The following is a 20501-nucleotide window of genomic DNA, read 5'->3' as shown; positions in this document are numbered from 1 at the left end:
GGGGGAAAACAAGACAGTATGCCCACCTGCCAAAATGTTGATAGAAAGTGAAAAAGTTTGCAAAATAATTGTAAAGTGTGAGAAGATAATGACCTCACAACAGGAAGGGAATTGGATGGCCAAAATCTGCAGGAAGAACCGTGTTCCTCCTTCTTAGTCATCTCATCACAAAGAAGCCTGCCTCTTGACACTGCATGCTTAGAGTCCCAAAAGAAGGTTAATCATCAAGTCCATACCAGGTGCTTCTGTACAGATGCTGGAAGCAAATGCAGCTGGCAGGCTCCTAGGCTCTGCCAGGTATAGAGGAGTCTACAAAACTGGCATGAGCCACGAGAAATTAAAAATGTGTTAGAATTAGTATCAGAAAAGGAAACCCTATGGAAACAATGGAAAACACAGCTGAGATTGAAAAGAAGTTTCCAAGACTAGAGCACACATCATAAAGACATTCCTCTAATAGAGTTGTATCCTGGAAAACGTGTCACAAGTTGACAAAATCTTGAGTAAAAAAGCATTTTGTCTCCCTATTCCATTAGTGACATGGCACACTGTGGACCTCAGGATGCTGAGGCCATATTATCTCTAGTCCAGGAAGACACTGAACACACTTAATTTCTAGGAATGGTTTCTCCTAGACATGCACTACTTTTCTTTCATACTACTGTAAAGTAGAAAACTCAAACCAAACCTGTAAGTTGAACACTGTAAAGTGGGAACCATCAGTATTCAAAAAGCTCTAGTACAGATCTTAGGAATAAAATTTTAAACACTTAAATAAAGAAGCCACTGGTATGATGAAACAGCAGAATAAATGTACCAAAGAAAGATCAATGAGAAATCTAAGACATTTCCTAAGAGTAATGCATTAAAAAGAACAGACACTCAAGATAAATCAGTTTCCAAATCTAGGAGGAATTCTAGAAAAAATTACAAACAATGGAAAAAAAGAAATATTTCAAAGGAGGCTGAAAAAAATGGCTCAGTGGTTAAGAGCATTGATTGCTCTTCCAGAGGTCCAGAGTTCAATTTCCAGAAACCACATGGTGGCCCATAACAATCCATACTGACACAATCCATACTGATATCTGATGCCTTCTTCTAGCATGCAGGTATACATGTAGATACAGCACTCATATACATAAAAATATATAAGTAAATCTTCGAAAAAAAGAAATATCTCAAAGAAATAACAGAAGCAAATCTCACATATCTGAAGAGCTAGGATGAATGAAAAACTAGCTAGACTACAACACTGAATAGCAGTAGGTAAAGAATAAAACCCTAGAAGCCTTTAAGCAGTAAGAAAAATTAAATGTGTATGGGGAAAGGAGCGGAGAGTCTGGAATCAAATATCTTGCTGAAAACACATGAAGCACATGGTTTGAAATTCTGATGAAAAATGACTAGGAGCATAGAACTTATACACAACCTTGCTAATTATATAGAAGGTTAAAAATTAATATATTTATAAAATATCACAACACAGAAACCATTAATCAGGAGACAGGTGCTATTTAACAAGAACAATCATAGTAAATGACTGGATTAGCAAATCATTACCAAATATAGCATGCCAAACATTGTGTAATCACTGGGGTATGGACACAAGAAAGCAGTAGCTAAGCTCAGTGGCACAGGCCTGCATCTACATCTCTGCTACAGCAGAGGATCAGGCCAGAGAATTGTTAGGTTCACGGCCAGGGTAGACAACTAGGTGACACTCTGTCTCAGCAGGTGTAAGGTACAAAAGACAGAAAAAAATGAATCATATATTCATAGATCCACCACAGTGAGTTAATAAATATCTGTCTGTGAATGAATCAGACACTGGAAAAATAATTAAAACTGAAACAAACAAGGCTTCTGCCCTCAAAAATCAAGTAGCTTATGGTACACAGGAATCCAATGATGCTTATTTCCATAAATGTTTACTGATCTCCTATTTACTAGGATACTAGGAATAAAATGGTTAAGTTAAACAATTTATTCTTAAGTACCAAAGAAGGCTGGGGATGTAGCTTAGTTGATACAGTGCTTATCCAGCATGTATCACTGGACATAACCTAGAATCACTTTGGGCGAGTATCAATGAGCAACCATACACTGGGGTAGCTGGTCTGTGGCATGTCTGTGGAGGACTGTCTTGATAAAGTAAGTTGACATTAGAAGATTCAGCCCACTTTGGGAAGCACCAAGCAGGAAAGATGGGTGGATTTTCCCCATGAGTAGCTAGATTAGCAGCTAACCACTTACAGTAAGAAATGACCAGCTGCACTCAACAGTGAGTAACCAAGTGAAAACAGGCTGAGCTGCGTTCTTACAGCCAGGTGTGCTGCTACAGACCCACAACACTAGACTTGGAGGGCAGAGGCAGGCAGCTCAGTTGATCACTCTTGGTTACACAAAGCCAGCCTGGGGTATACAAAAGCCCATCTAAATTAGCACACAAAAACAATTGAAGAATTGTAGCAGAACAAAGACTCTAGATCTTAGTCAGAAAGACAGTAATTATAGAAATAGGGAAAAACAGTTACAAGGGACCAAGCTGTCCAAGTGGCACCTAATGTGGGCTAACTGGAGGCACCGATGAATTGTACTGAATGGTTCAATGGGAAGAAATGCTAGAACTATCAGTGTTAGTAAAAACTTTAAAGCAATGAACTTATAACACTAGTTAATATTTAGATTAAAAGTGGCTCCCCCATGAGCTGCAGAAGTACTCAGAGAAGAAAAAGAATGGCAGGAAGTAGGGGAGTGGCCTGCTCCTGCCTATGTCTACCATGTGTGGCAGGGTTAGTTTCAGTGCTCCTGGCTAAGCACATTTATAGGTATGGAGGCTTTTGGTTTTGGTTTTCAAGACAGGAGTTCTCTTTGCAGCCCTGGCTGTACCAGAACATGGTCTGTAGACCAGGTTCCCCTCAAACTCAAGAGTTCTACCTGCTTCTGCCTCCTGAGTGCTGGTTTTACTAAACACCAACCTTGGCTTAAAAATATTACAAAGAAAAAATATTACAAAGAACTATGGATATTAAAGCTAATACAAGTAGACAAGGCAAAAATGGGAGGGCATTCTATTTTAGCATGGATTCCTTCCCCTTTTCACATATTCACCAGCAAACTCTATATCATAATGTAGCAACAACAAAAAATCATGAGATCTAACAAATTTATACCCCCCAAATTCAAAATTATCAGTACTATGTAAAATTTAGGTTTATGTACATAGATAGTAAGCAATGTATTACCAATTTTTAGAATTAAATGAGTTTTTCTTTGTATTGTTGTATAATGTACACAGTATTCATGAATAAAACAAATAAAATATATTCAGAATATGTGTTCATAATATCTTATTGGTGGCACATAATGGAAGGATGGAGACCTGTAAGACAGGTGTTTGAGAATGGAGACAATAACGAGGATGGGAGAGCAGCCCCAAGAAACCTAGGCCACTCAGATCCAAGGGGAGATGCATACTGATGTGTTTTAAATCAGTTTATAAGAAATGTTCTCAAACAATTGTCTGTTACAAACACCAGTTCAGATACAGGTCTGTGATGCTAGTGCAACCTGGGAGAGAACAGGCCTAAGGAAAGGTACAAACGCCACCAAGAAGGCTTCCTGAGAAAAGAGACCAGAGTGTCAAAGGAGATGGGATCCCAGCTAACAGCTGTATTCAACAGTTGAGAAGAAAGCAAACACAGGTTCAGTTATAAGAACTGAAGCAGTAGAAAAGTCAACAGGGAGAACATGTTGACTGATACAAATGGAAATTATTATAAAGCAAAATTTTTATAAAACAAAGTTTCCATTTTTATTTGAAAGAATTCTTATTAAAATGATACATTTAAATTGGTGTCTTTTTCTTAAATGCAGATTTTCATTTACTGAGAGGGTAAGAACTCATTTAGAGTATTTTTATTTTCAATTTATTTCTTTCTATCTGGAAATTACCTCATTCATTGTAGTTTTAATGGTACTCAAATGATCTTCAACAATAAAGTTTATTTTTTTGCTTTATCTCATTACATATTCATTGGCCCATAAAGGGGGCTCAAGCCATAGAAATAGAAGGCTGTTGATTGCAGGGCGATTACAGCAGCTGGGGAACTGTACACTAATGCTACATAAGGCAGCAGTTAATTGCCTGACACAGGAAAACTTATTTGTAGTATAGAAGTTTAAAATGTGAAATCTGTTTGGGACCAGAAAGGCTTTCTCTTCACTATTCATGCTTCCAGTAATTTTTGGTTCTGATGTGAGATATTTAAGACTCTATAAGAAAACACAACACTCAGGATTCTGTCAAATCACTTCTCTAGCAAAGAACCCACCATCTCCAAGACCACCAGCTCTTTTCCTACACTTCACACCATCCAACCTTTATGTTTGTGACTTCTACACGGGGAGCCTATTTTGAAGCATGAAAGTTCTGTTTAATAATAAATTTTAAGTGACAGTTTTAATTCCTTTTGGAACTCAATGAACATTTCTTACAAAAAATAATTTTTTCTATGTACAAACTATATATTGTTGCAAAAAGAAACCCCATGAACTACTAAGAGGTATAAATAATGTATCACCCACAATTTTACCACATTTCAGAAGATTATGGTTAAGATATGTGTATGTGCTTTTCCAGACTTTAAATTTCATACATATGTGTGTTTTCAACAAGAAAAATTGAAATGTTTCATACATATAATTTATAGTGTTTAGTTTTATCAGTCTCAGTTTACCCATCTTCTCTAGCTGGTCTTGACCTCAAACAGACTACAACTTATTGTTTGTTTTGACAGGGTCAAACCTATGTAGCTAAGGTTATCTTGGAACTCATGATCCCCCTGGCTCAGTCTCCTTCTGAATGCTAAAATTAATGTCCCACCCACCACATTCATCATAATCACTAAAAAAGATGTATTTTAACTTGTGTGTGGCTGTGAGTGCATGGGTATATACATGAGGGAAGATGCCTGTGGTGTCAGAAGTGGTTCCTGGATTCCACAGAGCTGGAGTTACTGATGGCTGTAGGCTACCTGATATGGATGGTGGGAACCTCTGCAAGAATAATACACTCTTAACTACTGAGCAATCTTTCCAGTCCTAGATTCATCATTTTTAATAGAGACTAAATGTGCAAACATAAGGATGTATTGTAATTGAAGCAATCCCCAACTTAAGGACGTAACGGCATGTCTGACGTCTAAGAGTGGCAGATTAGCAAATTACTGAACATCAAAATTCTTCTACCCTAATACATTTCTTCTCTTATTAAATAGATTCAGAGTAAGAAGTTGCCTTATTGTTGGTTTATGAAACAAATAAGTTTAAAAATTAATGAGCTCAGAGAGTCTATGACTCAGTAAACAGTACAGCATCTATCACTTAAGAAGCCTTGGCTGTCAAACCTAACACTGTAATAAGAATAAATATGTAGGTGATTTTACTTTCCCATTATTGCATTATTCAATAATTTCAATGGAATAATCATAAATTATGATAATTATTTAAAAAAATATATCCTTATATAAAACAGGCAGTAATTTCTAGTGGTAAAGAATTTATAAAAAATTTGTAACAATTTTATATGCATCGTGACTTAAACTTTAAAAACTCACTTGATATAGCTAAAAAAACAGTTACAAAGTTTACTAGAATTTATTTAGGGTCAATGGAAGTTAATTTTTTTTCAATTTGGTGTTAGTTCATTATAAATCTCAATTGGTATCAACACTCAAAATGATGATGGTAAAAAAATTGCTAAGTTCTCCTATAGACTAGAAACTGATGATCAAAAGTGTAAATGAAATTATATTTAGAGCCAGAGAGATACCTCAGTGGTAAAGAGTGCTTACTGTTCTTGCAGAGTACCTGGGTTCACTTTCCAGCACCTACATAGCAACTCACAGCTGCGTGTAACTCCAGTTTCAGGGGATCTGATGTTCTCTTCTGGCTTAAACTCATACAAGCTTACAAACATAAAGATAAATAAATTTTATTTTGTAAAATGTATTCCAGATGCATGTCTGTAATCTCAACACTTGGGATGTGGGAACAGGAAAATAGGAAATTCAAGGTCACTCTCAACTACACACCAAGTTTGAGGTCAACTCAGGTTACAGGAAAAAAGTGTACTCTAGTAATTCATGGACAAACAAGAACTGTTCATAAAGAAATAAGAACTAAGGAGGAGTCTATAAATACTATCCTACCAATAGTATATGTCTCTAGAAGTTTTTTGGTAATAATGCAGTTTGTTTTGACTGACAGCATCTTAAAGCTGTCATTATTTATGCCTTACATTATGTCTAAACTGAAAGGTTAGGAGCAAACCATAATTCAGAAAGCAGGAAGAGATTTCCTGAGCTACAACACTAATGAAGTGCTTAGATCAGGAATAAATTTAAATATTTTTAAGTTTTTAAAGACTGGTTAGTAGTGAACATTTTAAACTTTTAACACTAATTAAACAAAAGACAGTAAGAAAAATTTAAAAGATGTATTTTAACACTGTAATTAGAAAAATCAGAGAAAGGTTAAGTAAGGCTCTGTATCTATATCAGTGTGTCTAGAAACTGATAAAGACCTCATGTGTCTCTGATGGGCCGCTTCACACATGAAAGGGAGAGGAGAATCCACATGAGGGCTTTATTTTTATTTTACCCCTTAAGTTTTACATGATTGATATATGAAATATTATTGTAGAAGCACACAATCTAGAAATAGTTATTGTATTATGTTCAACATTCTATTACAGGTATAATAGAATGTACACTGAGAAGTGTGGCCTATGCCTATTACCTCAGCATCTTGTGGGTGGAGGCAGGAAGATAGTGAGTTTAAGGCCAATCTGGCTCAAGTAAGGCCTTGCCTCAAAACAAGGAAAGGACAGAAAAAACTGTTGTAAGGAGTAGAGTGACTGAAGTTACATCCTGCCAGTCAAGCAGGTCTACTGTTCTGTAACTGACAACTCTGCACTGAAGATGTGACACTTTACATAGAGAATAACTGTTCCTAAAAGCAAACTCTGAAAGCCCCAGAGATTACAGGGCTTTCACGTCACATATGCTGGCTCCTGTACATTTGATGATTCAACAATTACCTTTCTAAGAACTGGCTGAATTTATTACTATAAACCAATGAAGCTAATGAAAAGAGAAACAAGGACCTGAAGTATTTACAGGCTTTATAAATCAAAGAAGACACACATGAGTATGGATAGAGGAATTAAACCTTCTCTAGAAGTCACAAAAAAACCAAAACCAGCAAGGAACTACCACTCAATACAAGTTACAAGAAAGGATGGGAAAAATCTGTCTCTTAGCTGGCCAGGACCTACAACCTTTATTATTTTCAAGGGAGTATCTTGGGGTTGTCTAGGAAGAGACAAGGAAAAGACTCTCAATCTTTGACTACCAGGGAAAGAAAAGCATAAAGCAGCCAGAATTAGCCAATTTGAAAAGATGATGGGTGGATTTAAGAATTGATCATGTAAAGTTTTACTGTATGGAGGATAGCAACCACTAAAATTAAAATAAATGAATAAGAATTTAAACTTGTTATTCATAAAATTACTATGGAAATATCACAAAACCTTGACAGTAAAAATTGACAATATTTAATAACCTTTATCAGAAGGAGTTTTTGCAAAGTATCTCCTATTGTTAAAGGAATTGTCCTCCAGGTATGGCATGACCCCTATTATCTTAGAATCACAGAAGCTGGATGACTAGCACTTGGGAGACCTTCACATGACTGGGCTAGTCCCTCACAGAAGGAAAGTGTATGAAGGGCATCAGAACCTGTGGTGGTTTGAATGAGACATTGTCACCCAAAACTCTTGGACATTTGAGTATTTCGCCCCAGATGTTCGTACTCTTTGGCCATTTAGGAGGTATGGCCTTGCTGGAGGAAATGTGTCAATGTATGCAAGCACTGAGATTTCAAAAGCTACATGCCATTCTCAGTTAGCCCTCTTTCTACTTCCTGCTTATAGTTTAAGATGTAAGCTATCACAAGTGGCATCAATGTTGTTCCTTGAAATTATGGACGCTAACACTCTTTACCCATAAGCTCTAAATAAACCTCCTTTTCTATAAATTTGCCTTAGACAGTGTTTTACCACAGCAACAGAAAAGTAACTAATACAGACTCTTGCCTAAGATTCTACCTTCTCCCTGCCTCTTCCAAGACCTAAGCCAGCTGCATGTGCTGCCAGGAATGACCAGAGTAAATAAGGAGTGGAAAGCTAACTACAAAGCAGATTCCATCTATGCAGCTTTTGGGAGGAGTGCACCCATGACCCACGCTGAGTGGACCTCTTCAGTGATGCAGCTGTTTACATATTATTCATAAGCCCATATGTAAGCTCGATAAACTCAGTAGTTCACCAACTACACTTGGATGAACTCATTTTCTTGGCCTGCTGCTAGTGCACTATCTGAGGTATAGTAAATATTTGTTTTTATCTCCCCAGGAAAAGACACAGCTATTTTAAATGGAATCATTTAAATTTATCAATAGTGCTGCCAACACATCAAAAAACTTGACTTCAGTTTTTCATGTTAATAACTAAATTTCACTGACTTTAATTATTTACTGTCAGTTTATTAATAGATCAATATCATTTACCTAAAACCTAAAGAACCCAATTTTTTATTTAAGATATTGATAATAGTTGGACCAAGAGAATTAAATTCCCATCAAGATTGGCAGCAGTTAAATTTAGATTACAAATGTAAACACAATAGAGGCAATCAATTAATCTAACTGCCAAAATGCACACAGGTTCAGTAATTTCATTTGTTTGAGGTTAAAGATATATGCTCATTTGTGTAACTGATTTAAATACTGAGAAAGCAAGTAGATTATAAGTAATAAAACTTAATTGTTTCAGAAGTATGCCACAAGTTATACTTTAAAATGTAAGTATAACAGCTGAGCATGTTTATAAAACAACTATGATCCCACCACTCAAGAGGCTGAAGTATGAGCATCATAGCTTGAAGGTTAGCCCAGGCTACATAGCAAGAAACTGGAAGGAACTGAAGGAAGAAGGAAAATAAAAGGTGGCCTCCTCACATTTGCTATAACTCTGACAATTTTCAAAATTCTTAGCAAATTTAACTATGTTAGAGTTCTAAACCCAAGAACATTTGAGACATGACTTAGGAATGCTTCTCTTTTGCTGTTTCAACACTGACAAAAGTAAGGAATGTTGTTTTCACACTACCATCGGAGCAGAGGGTAGGCTTGACAGCTGCCCTGTTTGGTTTCCTGAGTGCTGTATTAACCCATCAGAATCTTCAGACTGCTCCACAGGAAGCTTGACACCAGCAGGGTGCTGAGAGAATTCCACCTTCTTACTTGATCCATCCAATCTGCTGCTTCTCTCTATTGCAATCATGTCACGGATTTTCTGTAACTGTTCCACTGAAGCTTTTTTAGGAAAGATAAGATGTGTTTCTCCCTGGAATTTACAGAATTGAAAAAAAACTTAATTTCTGTTTTAATCTGAGAGTCATTCTTATAAACAGTGGTGTTGATACTGTTGAGTGTATCATATCTTTTTTAAAATTTTTTTATATGTATGGGTGTTTTGCCTACATATGTGTGTGTGTCTTGTGCAGTGTGTGAGCCTGGTGCCAGGGAAACCAAAGGAGAGTGTCCTCTCCACTGGGATTGGCATTATACATGTTTCTGAGCTGCTATTTGGGTGCTGGGAGTCAAACTCTTGTGACTTTGAAGAGCAGACAGCACCTTTAACCATGGCACCATCTCTCTAGCCCTGAATGTATCATATATCAACAAATATACTAATTTTTTTAACTAAATTATGAAAATGTGTTTCCTTATTAGTATATAAAGCTTGGCATATTTAATGTAACCTAAGGATCTTTATTTGTTTTTTGAGACAAGTATCCTATATCCCAGGCCAGCCACCAATTTGTTCTCTAGCTGAGGATGACTTTAAACTTCCTGGAATTATAGACATGTGCCACAAAGTCTAGTCTATGTAGTGCTAGGGCTTAACCTATGGCTTCATGCATGCTTGGCAAGCAGTACTCTACCAACTGAACGATATCCCTAACCTTAGGAAAGCTTTAGAAAATTATAACATTTTATATTATATCATAAAAGTAGTAAAATATATATTCTTACATCCTCTGCAATAAAAATATTATTATTTTCTATTAATTCCATGCAAAGTAAAAAGAAACTATGTATGTCTGAGATGATATGATTGTCAGTTACCTAGACCTTGTTTAATAAATTGTATATAATAATAAAAATTAGATGTGGAGACTCACAAAACAAAAAAAATATTAAAAACAGTAAGGAAAAAAGGTCAAGTAACATATGAAGGCAGATCTATCAAAATTACAACAGACTTCTCAACAGAGACTACAAAAGATCCAAGGTAGATGTCACACATACCCTAAGAGAACACAAATACCAGCCCAGGCTACTATACTCAGGAAAACTCTCAATTACCATAGATGGAGAAACCAAGATATTCCATGATAAAAACAAATTTACACAATATCTTTCCACAAATCCAGCCCTACAAAGGATAACAGATGGAAAACTCCAACACAAGGAGGGAAACTACAACCTAGAAAGAGCAAGAAATTAATCTTCTTTCAACAAACCCAAAAGAATTCCGCCTCTAACCCCCCCCCCCCAAAAAAAAAAAAAAATCAGGAACCAACAACCACTAGTCCTTAATATCTCTTAACATCAATGGACTCAATTCCCCCAAAGACACAGACTAACAGACTGGATACGTAAACAGGACCCAGCATTTTGCTGCACACAGGAAATGTACCTCACTGACAAAGAAAGACATTATGTCAGAGTAAAAGGCTGGAAAAAATTTTCAAAGCAAATGGTCCCAAGAAACAAGCTGGAGTACCCATTCTAATATAGTAGAAAATCAACTTTCAACAAAAAGTTATCAAGAAAGATAAGGAAGGACACTTCATATCATCAAAGGAAAAATCTGCTAAGATGAGCTTTCAATTCTGAACATTTATGCTCCAAATGCAAGGGCACTCACATTCATAAAAGAAGCTTCACTAAAGCTCAAAGCGCACATTACATCTCACACAATAATAGTGGGAGACAACACCCCACTCTCAGTAATGGACAGATCATGGAAACAGAAACTAAACAGAGACACAGTGAAACTAGCAGAAGTTATGAACCAAATGGATATAACAAGTATCTATAGAACATTTCATCATAAGGCAAAGAAAAAATACCTTCTTCTTAGCACCTCATGGTACCTTCTCCAAAACTGACCATATAATCAGTCACAAAACAGGCCTCAACAAATATAAGAAGATTGAAATAATCCCTTGTATCCTATCAGATCACCATGGACTAAGGCTGGTCTTCAATAGCCATAAAAACAACAGAAAGCCCACATACACATGGAAGCTGAACAACTCTCTATGATAATTTGGTCAGGGAAGAAATAAAGAAAGAAATTAAGGACTTTTAAGAATTTAATGAAAATGAAGGCACAATATACCCAAACTTAAGGGACACAATGAAATCAGTGCTAAGAGGAAAACTCATAACTGAAAAAGTCATGCCTCCAAAAAGAAACTGGAGAGAACACACACTAGTAGCTTGACAGCACATTTGAAAGCTCTAGAACAAAAAGAAGGAGTAGAAGGCAGGAAATAATCAAACTCAGGGCTGAAATCAACCAAATAGAAAGAAAAAGAACTATACAATGAATGAACAAAACCAAGAACTGGTTCTTTGAGAAAATTAACAAGACAGATAAACCTTTAGCCAAACAAACTAATGGGCAGAGAGCCAGTATCCAAATTTTAAAAAATCAGAAATAATAAGGGAGATATCAGAACAGAAATAGAGGAAATTCAAAAATCATCAGATCCTACTACAAAAGCTTATACTCTCACAAAACTGAAATATCTATATGAAATGGATGATTTTCTAGACAGATACCTAAATTTAATTCAGGATCAGATAAACTATCTAAACAGTCCCATAACCCCTAAGGAAATAGAAGCGGTGATTAAAAGTCTCCCAACCAAATAAAGCCCAGGGCCAGATGGTTTTAGTGCAGACCTCTATCAGACCTTCAAAGAAGACCTCCTCAAATTATTACACAAACTAGAAACAGAAGGAATACTACCTAATTCATTCCATGAAGTCATAGTAATGGTGATACATCAGTACAATGCCCACCAAAATTCCAACTCAGGTCTTCATAGAGTTAGAAAGAGCAATTCTCAAATACGTTTGGAATAGTCAAAAACCCAGGATAGTGAAAACTATTCTCAGCAATAAAAGAACTTCTGGGGGAATCACCATCCCTGACTTCAAACTGTACTACAGAGCAATAATGATAAAAACTACATGGTATTGGTACAGAGACAGGCAGGTAGATCATTAGAATAGAACCCAGAAATAAACCCACACACCTATGGTCACTTGATCTTTGACAAGGAAGCTAACTAAAACCATCCAGTGGAAAAAAGACAGCATTTCCAACAAATGGTGCTGGTTCAACTGGTGGTCAGCATGTAAAAGAATGAAAATTGTTCCATCCTTATCTCCTTGTACAAAGCTCAAGTCCAAGTAGATTAAAGACTTCCACATAAAAGCAGATACACTGAATCTAATAGAAGAGAAAGTGTGGAAAAGCCTCTAACACATAGGCACAGGGAAAATTTTCCTGGAAAAAAAAAAACTGGCTTATGCTCTAAGATCAAGAATTGACAAATAGGACCTCATAAAACTAAAAAGCTTAGTAAGGCAAAGGACACTCTCAATAGGACAAAACAGAAACCAATAGACTGAGAAAAGATCTTTATCAATTCTACATCTGATACAGGGCAAATATCCAATATATACAAAGAACTCAAGAAATTAGACTCCAGACAAACAAATAACCCTATTAAAAGTGGAGTACAGAGCTAAACAAAGAATTCTCAACTGAGGAATCTCCAAAGGTTGAGAAGCACCTAAAGAAATGTTCAACATCCTTAGCCATCAGGGAAATGCAAATCAAAACAACCCTGAGATTCCACCTCACACCAGTCAGAATGGCTAAGATCAAAAACTCAGGTGATAGGAGATGCTGGTGAGGATGCGGAGAAAGAGGAACACTCCTCCATTGTTGGTGGGATTCCAAGATGGTGCAACCACTCTGGAAATCAGTCTGGGCATTCCTCAGAAAATTGGACATAGCATTACCTGAGGACCCAGTTATACCACTCCTGGGCATATACCCAGAAGATGCTCCAACATATAAAAAGGACATATGTTCCACTATGTTCATAGCAGCCTTATTTATAATAGCCAGAAGCTGGAAAGAACCCAGATGTCCTTCAACAGAAGAATGGATACAAAAAAATGTGGCGCATTTACACAATGGAGTGTTACTCAGCTATTAAAAACAGTGAATTCGAGAAATTCTTAGGCAAATGGATGGAACTAGAAAATATCATCCTACATGAGGTAACCCAATCACAAAAGAACACACATGATATTCACTCACTGATAATTGGATATTAGCCCAGAAACTTGAAATACCCAAGATTCAACTCAGAGACCACATGAAACTCATGAAGAAAGAAGAGCAAGTATGGGTGCTTTGGTCCTTCTTAGAAGGAGTAACAAAATACTTATGGGAGCAAATATGGAGACAAAGTGTGGGACAGAAACTGAAGGAGGGGCTGTCTGGAGACCATTCCACTTGGGTATCCATCCCATGTGCAGTCAAAAGTAGACGCTGATGTGGATGTCAGGAAGTGCATGCTGACAAGAGCCTGATATAGCTGTCTCCTTAGAGGTCTGCCAGAGTCTGACATATTCAGAGGCAGATGCTCACAGCTAACCATTGAACTGATCAAGGGGTTCCCAATGGAGGAGTTAGAGAAAAGACTGAAGGAGCTGAAAGGGTTTGTGGCCTCATGAGAAGAGTAACAATACCAACCAACCAGAGCTCCCAGGGTCTAAACCACCAGCCTGGGAGCACATAGGGAGGGACCCATGGCTCCAGCTGTATATGTAGGGGAGGATGGCTTTGTTGGCATAGGTGGAAAGGGAAACTCCGATCCTTGGTCCCATGAAGGCTGGATATCAAGTGTGGGGGAATTCGAGGGGTGGGGAGGTGGGAGTGGGAGTTGGGGACACATCCTCATAGAAGCAGGAGGAGAGGGATGGGATAGGAGGTTTCTGGGTGGTGGGGAGAATAGGGTAAGGGGATAAAGTCTGAAATGTAAATATAATATCCAATTAAAAAAAAAAAGAAAACAGTTACATGATCAGAAGTGTGTTCTCTAGGGGCACCATTTCACCCAGTACAGTTAAAAGTATACATTGACTGTTAATTTTTTTGTGGTGGTAAGAGTCTTGCACACACTAGGATAGACTAGCTGGTAAGAGTGGGAAAGTATATATTTATATATTCTCTGCAATAAAATAAAATACTACTATTTTCTATTAAACTCCATACAAAGTCATGATGGTAGAAATACTGCCATACAAAAGGCTTGAGCCAAGAGACTGAGGCCTATAATCTGAGCTACTCTAGCTACTCAGAATGCTAAGCAGCAGAATCCTCAGATCCATCAATGCTATCCTCAAGTGACACTTTTAGTCCAAAACTATAGACTGATTTCTTTCTTTTTTATATCCAGAGTCTCACTGTGTAGCTTTGGCTGGTCATTAACTCATTATATAGACTGAGTAGGCCACAAATTCACAGAGATCTGCCTGTTTCTGCCTCCTGGTTGAAAGAATGTACCACAATGCCCCGTACCACAGATTATTTTCTTAAAGATGCACTTTTTCAAAATACTTGTATTTATGCATAATTTATTTATTTATTTATTCACTGCATGGATGCATGTGAATGTGGGTACACACAAAGACTCCTAGAGGGCATTGGATCTCCTGGACCTAGAGTTACAGTCCTTTGTGAGTGACTGACTGTATGTGTGTGATGAGAACCAAAATCAGGTTCTCTGCAAGAGCAGCAACTGCCCTTAACAGCTGGGCTATCTTTCCAGCACCTGCCCCTGCTCCTGCCACAACAGACACACACACACACACACACACACACTCACCAAGGCCATAAATACAGTATTAATAAAAAAAAAAGGCCTCTAACAAAACACAACAAAATAAGCAATATTTGTTGATCTTAGTTAAGTGCTTATCCACAGCACAGACAGCTTTGATACAAAACTAATTTAAAATAGTAAATTATAAACCAAGAAAACCAGTGATATGAAAATATACCCAATCAAGTTTCAATGAATTCAGAAATAACAGTGGCAAACAGTAATTCTACAAATTGTAATGTGACTAAACATTGTTACTATACCCAAAGGCCACACCTGATATGCTAGCTAATTTTTATGTCAACTTGACAAAAGTTAGAGTCATCAGAGAGGAGGAAACCCCAATTGAGAAAATGCCTCCAAAGATCAGGCTGTAGGCAAGCCTATACAGCACTTTATCAATTAGTGATCAAGGTGGGAGGGTTCAGTCCATTGTGAGCTGGAGGTCCTAGATTCTAAGCAGGCTTAGGAAACCACAGGAGCAAGGCAATAAGCTCTACTCCTTCCTGGCCACAGCCACAGCCACAGCCACAGCTCGTGCTTCTAGGTTCCTGCCATGTTTGAGTTCTAGCCATGACAATGATGAGCAATGATGTGGAAGTGGAAGCAGAGTAAACCCATTTCTCTTCAAGTTGCTTTTGGCCAGTTGTTTCATCACAGCAACAGTAACTCAAACTAAGATACCTGCAGATGATGAACATTTAAAACAACTAAGGATGACTATTTCCCTGGAAACAGCAGACTGTAGAAATCAGGTAATAGTAACAGAAAAGCCCATCACAGAATCCTTTTTCAAATGTACATGATACTTTGTGTATTAACTATATTAGCTGTGAAAATAATTATATAGTCTAGGTACTGTGCAACCAATTCATATACATTCTCTCCAATAATTCTCAGAACCATCTGAAAGGCTGTAACTGTACCATTTACATACATTGTATGTGAGAATACAAAGGCTCAGAGAAGCTGAAAAACCTAATTGATGCCACACAATAATTGCTTGATTTTGGATTCAAACTGCAAGACTTCAGTTGCTTTGTTTTAACTGACCTCATTTTAGTCTGAACAGAAACCAAAATGCTTCCAACTACACGCTTTTACAAGTAGTTGGAAGGGGATGAGCAAACAGAACAAACATTTACAATAAAGACCCATTCCAAAAGAATTTGGCTTTTCCAACAGTAGAAAAAAGGTATAGAACAGTGGGTACTCTAGAGATGGGGGATAGGGATAGGCATGAGGAGAAGTTGGCCAATTGGTACAGTATTATAGTAAGTTCTAGTGTAGTTTTGTTAGAACAGAGTGATTATTGTTACAATTCTGCAGTTATATCTCCAAACAGGCTCTTGAAGGTACTCACCATGATGGACATGCCAATTATTTTGTATCTTAGTTAGGGTTTCTATTACTGCGACAAAACACTATGACCAAAATAAGCAAGTTAGGGAGGAAATGATTCAATCAGCTTACACTTCCACATTGCTGTTCATCGCCAAAGAAAATCAGGACAGGAACTCAAATAGGGCAGGATCCTAGAGGCAGGAGCTGATGCAGAGGCCATGGAGGGATGGTGCTTACTGGCTTGCTTCCCCAGGCTTGCTTAACCTGCTTTCTTATAGAACCCAGGCCCACCAGCCCAGGGATGACACCACCCACCATGGGCTGGGCTCTTCCCTATTGATCACTAATTGAGAAAATGCCCTATAGCTGGATCTTATGGAAGCATTTCCTCTACTGAAGCTTCCTCTCTGATGTCAAGTTGACACAAAACCCGTAAGTATGCCTTGATTTGATCACTACCACATGTATATACACAGATCCCATACTACCTCACAAAAATGTACAAAAAAGTATATGTCAATAAAGATAAAAATGTGTCTGTAACCCCAGTACTAAAGAAGCCAAAGCAGCAAAAGCACAAGTCTAAGGCCAGCCTGGAGTCCATAGTGCGCCTCAGGATAGCCTGAGCTCCAGTGAGCTTCAGAACAGCCTGAAATGCACTGTCTTGGTAAACAAACAAACAAATGAAATTAAAATAGAAGTTTTAAAATAGGAAAGTGCTTCTTCACATTTACACGTACCATTTAGCTCCCACAAGTGATGCCATCTGATGCCTTGATATTAGTGACACAGCAATGAAAAAGCAGGGGTGGTTTGTAGGAGAATGGATCTGAAGGTGAGCTTTGTTGCAAAAATAGAACTGGAGTGCATTTAAGTATGGAAAACCTAGATATCTAGATCTGCATGTCAGTCCAAGAGGACAGATGTGTGGCTCATGCCTTGCCTTTCCCTCTAACTAATCCTAAAAATGGTACCTATGGCCAATATGTTCATATTAAAAATACATAGCATCACATTTTCATGAAAGGTCAAAATTACAGGCTAAATAAAGTTTTAAGAAATTAAGGATTCTAAGATTCAACAAGCCTGCTTATCAAAACATTTTTTTTTCATGACAATTCTCACTGGAGAATGTTTAGCAAATCTGTCCCATGACAACTAAGTGCCAGTTATATGTTTCAGAAAACCAAACAATCCAAACTGTTCTGAAAAATTGCCCTCCATCATTCCTACTGAAGCATGGGGGAGAGGATTCAGCAGGAAGACAAGTGTGGCTCGCAGCTGAGAACTGCCCTGCTACACTAAACTGCAGGGTCACAAAGTAATTTGAATCCCATTCTTCCTCAACCTTAACCATAATTTTCAGGATTTTAATATACACTGGTAAATTTCAGGGTAAATATTAGATAGATATATCTTTCAACTTAAAAGCCTACTATAACTCCCAATACATTCTCAGTTCTATCAGTCCATCACACAGCTCAGTTACACTGATGGAACAGTTACTTCAGGTCTGTCTTGAAGTGTGAAGTCTAAAGACAGCCAAAAAACAAATATAATTTTGTTTTATCAGAACACTGTAATTCCACTTACATAAAATACTATTCCAAGTCTTGGAATAGTTTGTTAGCTAGCATGGAGGAAACCAATCATGATGAATGCCTGACAATGGGGCATTTTCTGGGCAAATTAGGTCAGAGGGTTACCCTCCCTAGAAAACAAATATTTGTTAGGTGAAAGACAAGTATGATCCCTGGACCCTATGACTTCAACAATGAGAAACTGATACAGCTTCTAAACACCAACAACTAAGTTTTCCTGTCTAGTTTTAAGTCTTCATCTCCTTGCAAAGAATCGGCAGTGCTCTCGTTTTTCTCCCTCTATAGTCTGAAATTCTCCATATTCAGACGTTTATATGGAACCTGCAATCAGATGATACCATGCTATATAATCCTGGCCAGGTCTCATTTGAGGTGTGGGCTCATTTTAGTCCACTAAGTAATACTTTTACTTAAACAGTATTTAATAGTAAAGTAGCCCAAACTGTCAAAAAGCCAGGCAGGCAGTGCTTTCTCCCATAAAAACTGCCACTTTCCAAGATTTTTTCATCTCAATTAGTGGTACTCCTATCTACTTAGTGTCTGAAACCTAAATCTAGCTGTCTACAATTTCTTCCTTTCCTTTTGTACAGATGTTAAATTCATCAAGACTGATTCATTCCTCTGCACATGCACACACACACAATTCCTGAATCGATTTAGATCTTGTCTCTGTGCCATCAGTGCTTAGTTCAGCAACTGTTTATGGCCTATTATCTGTGCTGTAAGAGCAATATTCTAGGAGCTAGGAACACTGGAGCAAACAGACAAAGGCTCTCCAGAAATCGATATAACCACTGCCATGCCATCTTAAACCAATGTAAGAAGCCAAAAATCGTTTCCCTGTATCACCCCTTGACTACATTCTAGATTATCCAGAACATTCTCTTTACAATAACTAAAATAATATTTGAAATTTTTCTTCCCTGCTTTTAACTTTTCAGTGGTATCAATGCTAGTTCCTTTTCTTGTCTTTTTGAGAAAATATCTGACGTAAAGAATTTAAATGACGAAGGATTAATTTTGGCTCAGGTTCAGAAGGCTTAGTCCCAAGTCATTTGGAAACATGTTTCTGGGCCCATGGCCAGGAAGAATATCATGGTGGTAGGACCATGTGGAGGAGGCAGCCTCTCTAGGCAGACAGGAAATGGTCAGGGTAAGAAATAGTATCCTAGAGAGCAACTTCCTCCACAGAGGCCACATCTCCATGGTTCTAAGTAAAAGTTTGAATCCTTCAAGGGATTAAACCATTCATTTAGTCATGGATCTCCTGCTCTATAATCTCTCAGATAAGAAGTACATTTTTACCAATTTCCCAGGTGTTTAACCAATTTAATCAAACAAATAATATAAGTCTTTACCTGATATGGCCAGGTCTGTCTAAGTCTAAAATTATTTCCCATGTCAGAACTACTGCAGCTAGAAGTCCTTTGCACAAGCCAATCCCCCCGTATGAACTGAGTTTCAAGTACCTGAGTGGTTTCTTGTCACTCGGGTCCTACCCTTTACCACCTCAGAGGCCTTCTGTGGTCACTTCACTGCTACAGTGGCTGCAACTCTAATGGCTGTGAGTGTCTTGTCTTCTTTACCCTTGTTGCCTCTTTCCTGTTTTCTAACCTATTAGAACATAAGCTGTAGGTGAGATGGGATTATATTAACTTACTTCACTGTTACATCCTCATGGCATGCATCAGAATTTGGTTAGGAAGGGTAGGCAGGAAAAAATCCTACATCCTATTTCTTTAACAACATCTACAAATAGCACCTGTATTCCTGTTTAATTTCTTTTAATATCCTATAAACCAGAAATAGGGGAACATATAAGATTCAAAATCCTCAGTCAGTCATTCAGTCTGTCAGTCATTCAGTCAGTCTGTCTGTCTGTCTGTCTGTCTGTCTGTCTTACAGAGACAGAGTCTTAGTATGGAACAGGCTGCCCTGAACTCATGATCTTCCAGCCTCAGCTTTCCAAGAAGATAAGACTCAGGATGTATCAGCATGCCTGGTTAAAATTTACAACTTTAATAATGACATTTACTGTATTATCATAGCAAACTCTGCTACAAGGTTTGAGAGGATGGAAACACAAAACTCTTCTTGTAAAATAAAATGGTAAAACATCTTGAAATTACTTTTGCAGGAAAAAAGCATTCTGTGGGGCAAGTGACTTATTCTTTTATGTATTTTACTTTTTCTACTTCTAACTGGAAAAAATGCTGATTCCATAGTATTCCATGTATACTCACAGATCAATCGAGTATGCTGCTGGAAGACTGAAGGAGCCACATTTGATCCTTGAGCTGTATTTCACGTTCTTTATTCTAAATATTGAGACTTTTAAGAATTCCTATCTAGAGACTTATTACTTTTTATCCTGACTTCCTTATACTTTAAAATTTTCTAACAGGTTAAAAAAAAACCCAAATAGTTTTACACATTTCCAAAATGA

At 37.5% G+C, this 20501-nt stretch overlaps 1 protein-coding gene across 4 annotated transcripts in view; it reads right to left on the bottom strand.

Annotated features, from left to right (window-relative positions):
* The window catches only part of Ngly1 (N-glycanase 1), a 55931-nt gene that overhangs the window by 30119 nt on the left and 5311 nt on the right, over positions 1-20501 (bottom strand). For 2 of the 4 annotated variants that reach the window (XM_034498051.2, XM_034498052.2), the window contains exon 3: positions 9233-9469. The exons of 1 other annotated variant lie outside the window; for it this stretch is intronic. In XM_034498051.2, coding sequence (XP_034353942.1) covers positions 9233-9469 — 237 coding nt within the window. Of the gene's footprint in view, positions 1-9232; positions 9470-19524; positions 19670-20501 lie in introns of all 4 variants that reach the window. One more of the 4 variants, XM_076931592.1, reaches the window with a different exon arrangement.

The sequence above is a fragment of the Arvicanthis niloticus genome, chromosome 3 (assembly GCF_011762505.2).
Source record: "Arvicanthis niloticus isolate mArvNil1 chromosome 3, mArvNil1.pat.X, whole genome shotgun sequence".
Classification (NCBI taxonomy): domain Eukaryota; kingdom Metazoa; phylum Chordata; class Mammalia; order Rodentia; family Muridae; genus Arvicanthis; species Arvicanthis niloticus.
This window is presented reverse-complemented; position numbering and strand designations above follow the sequence as displayed.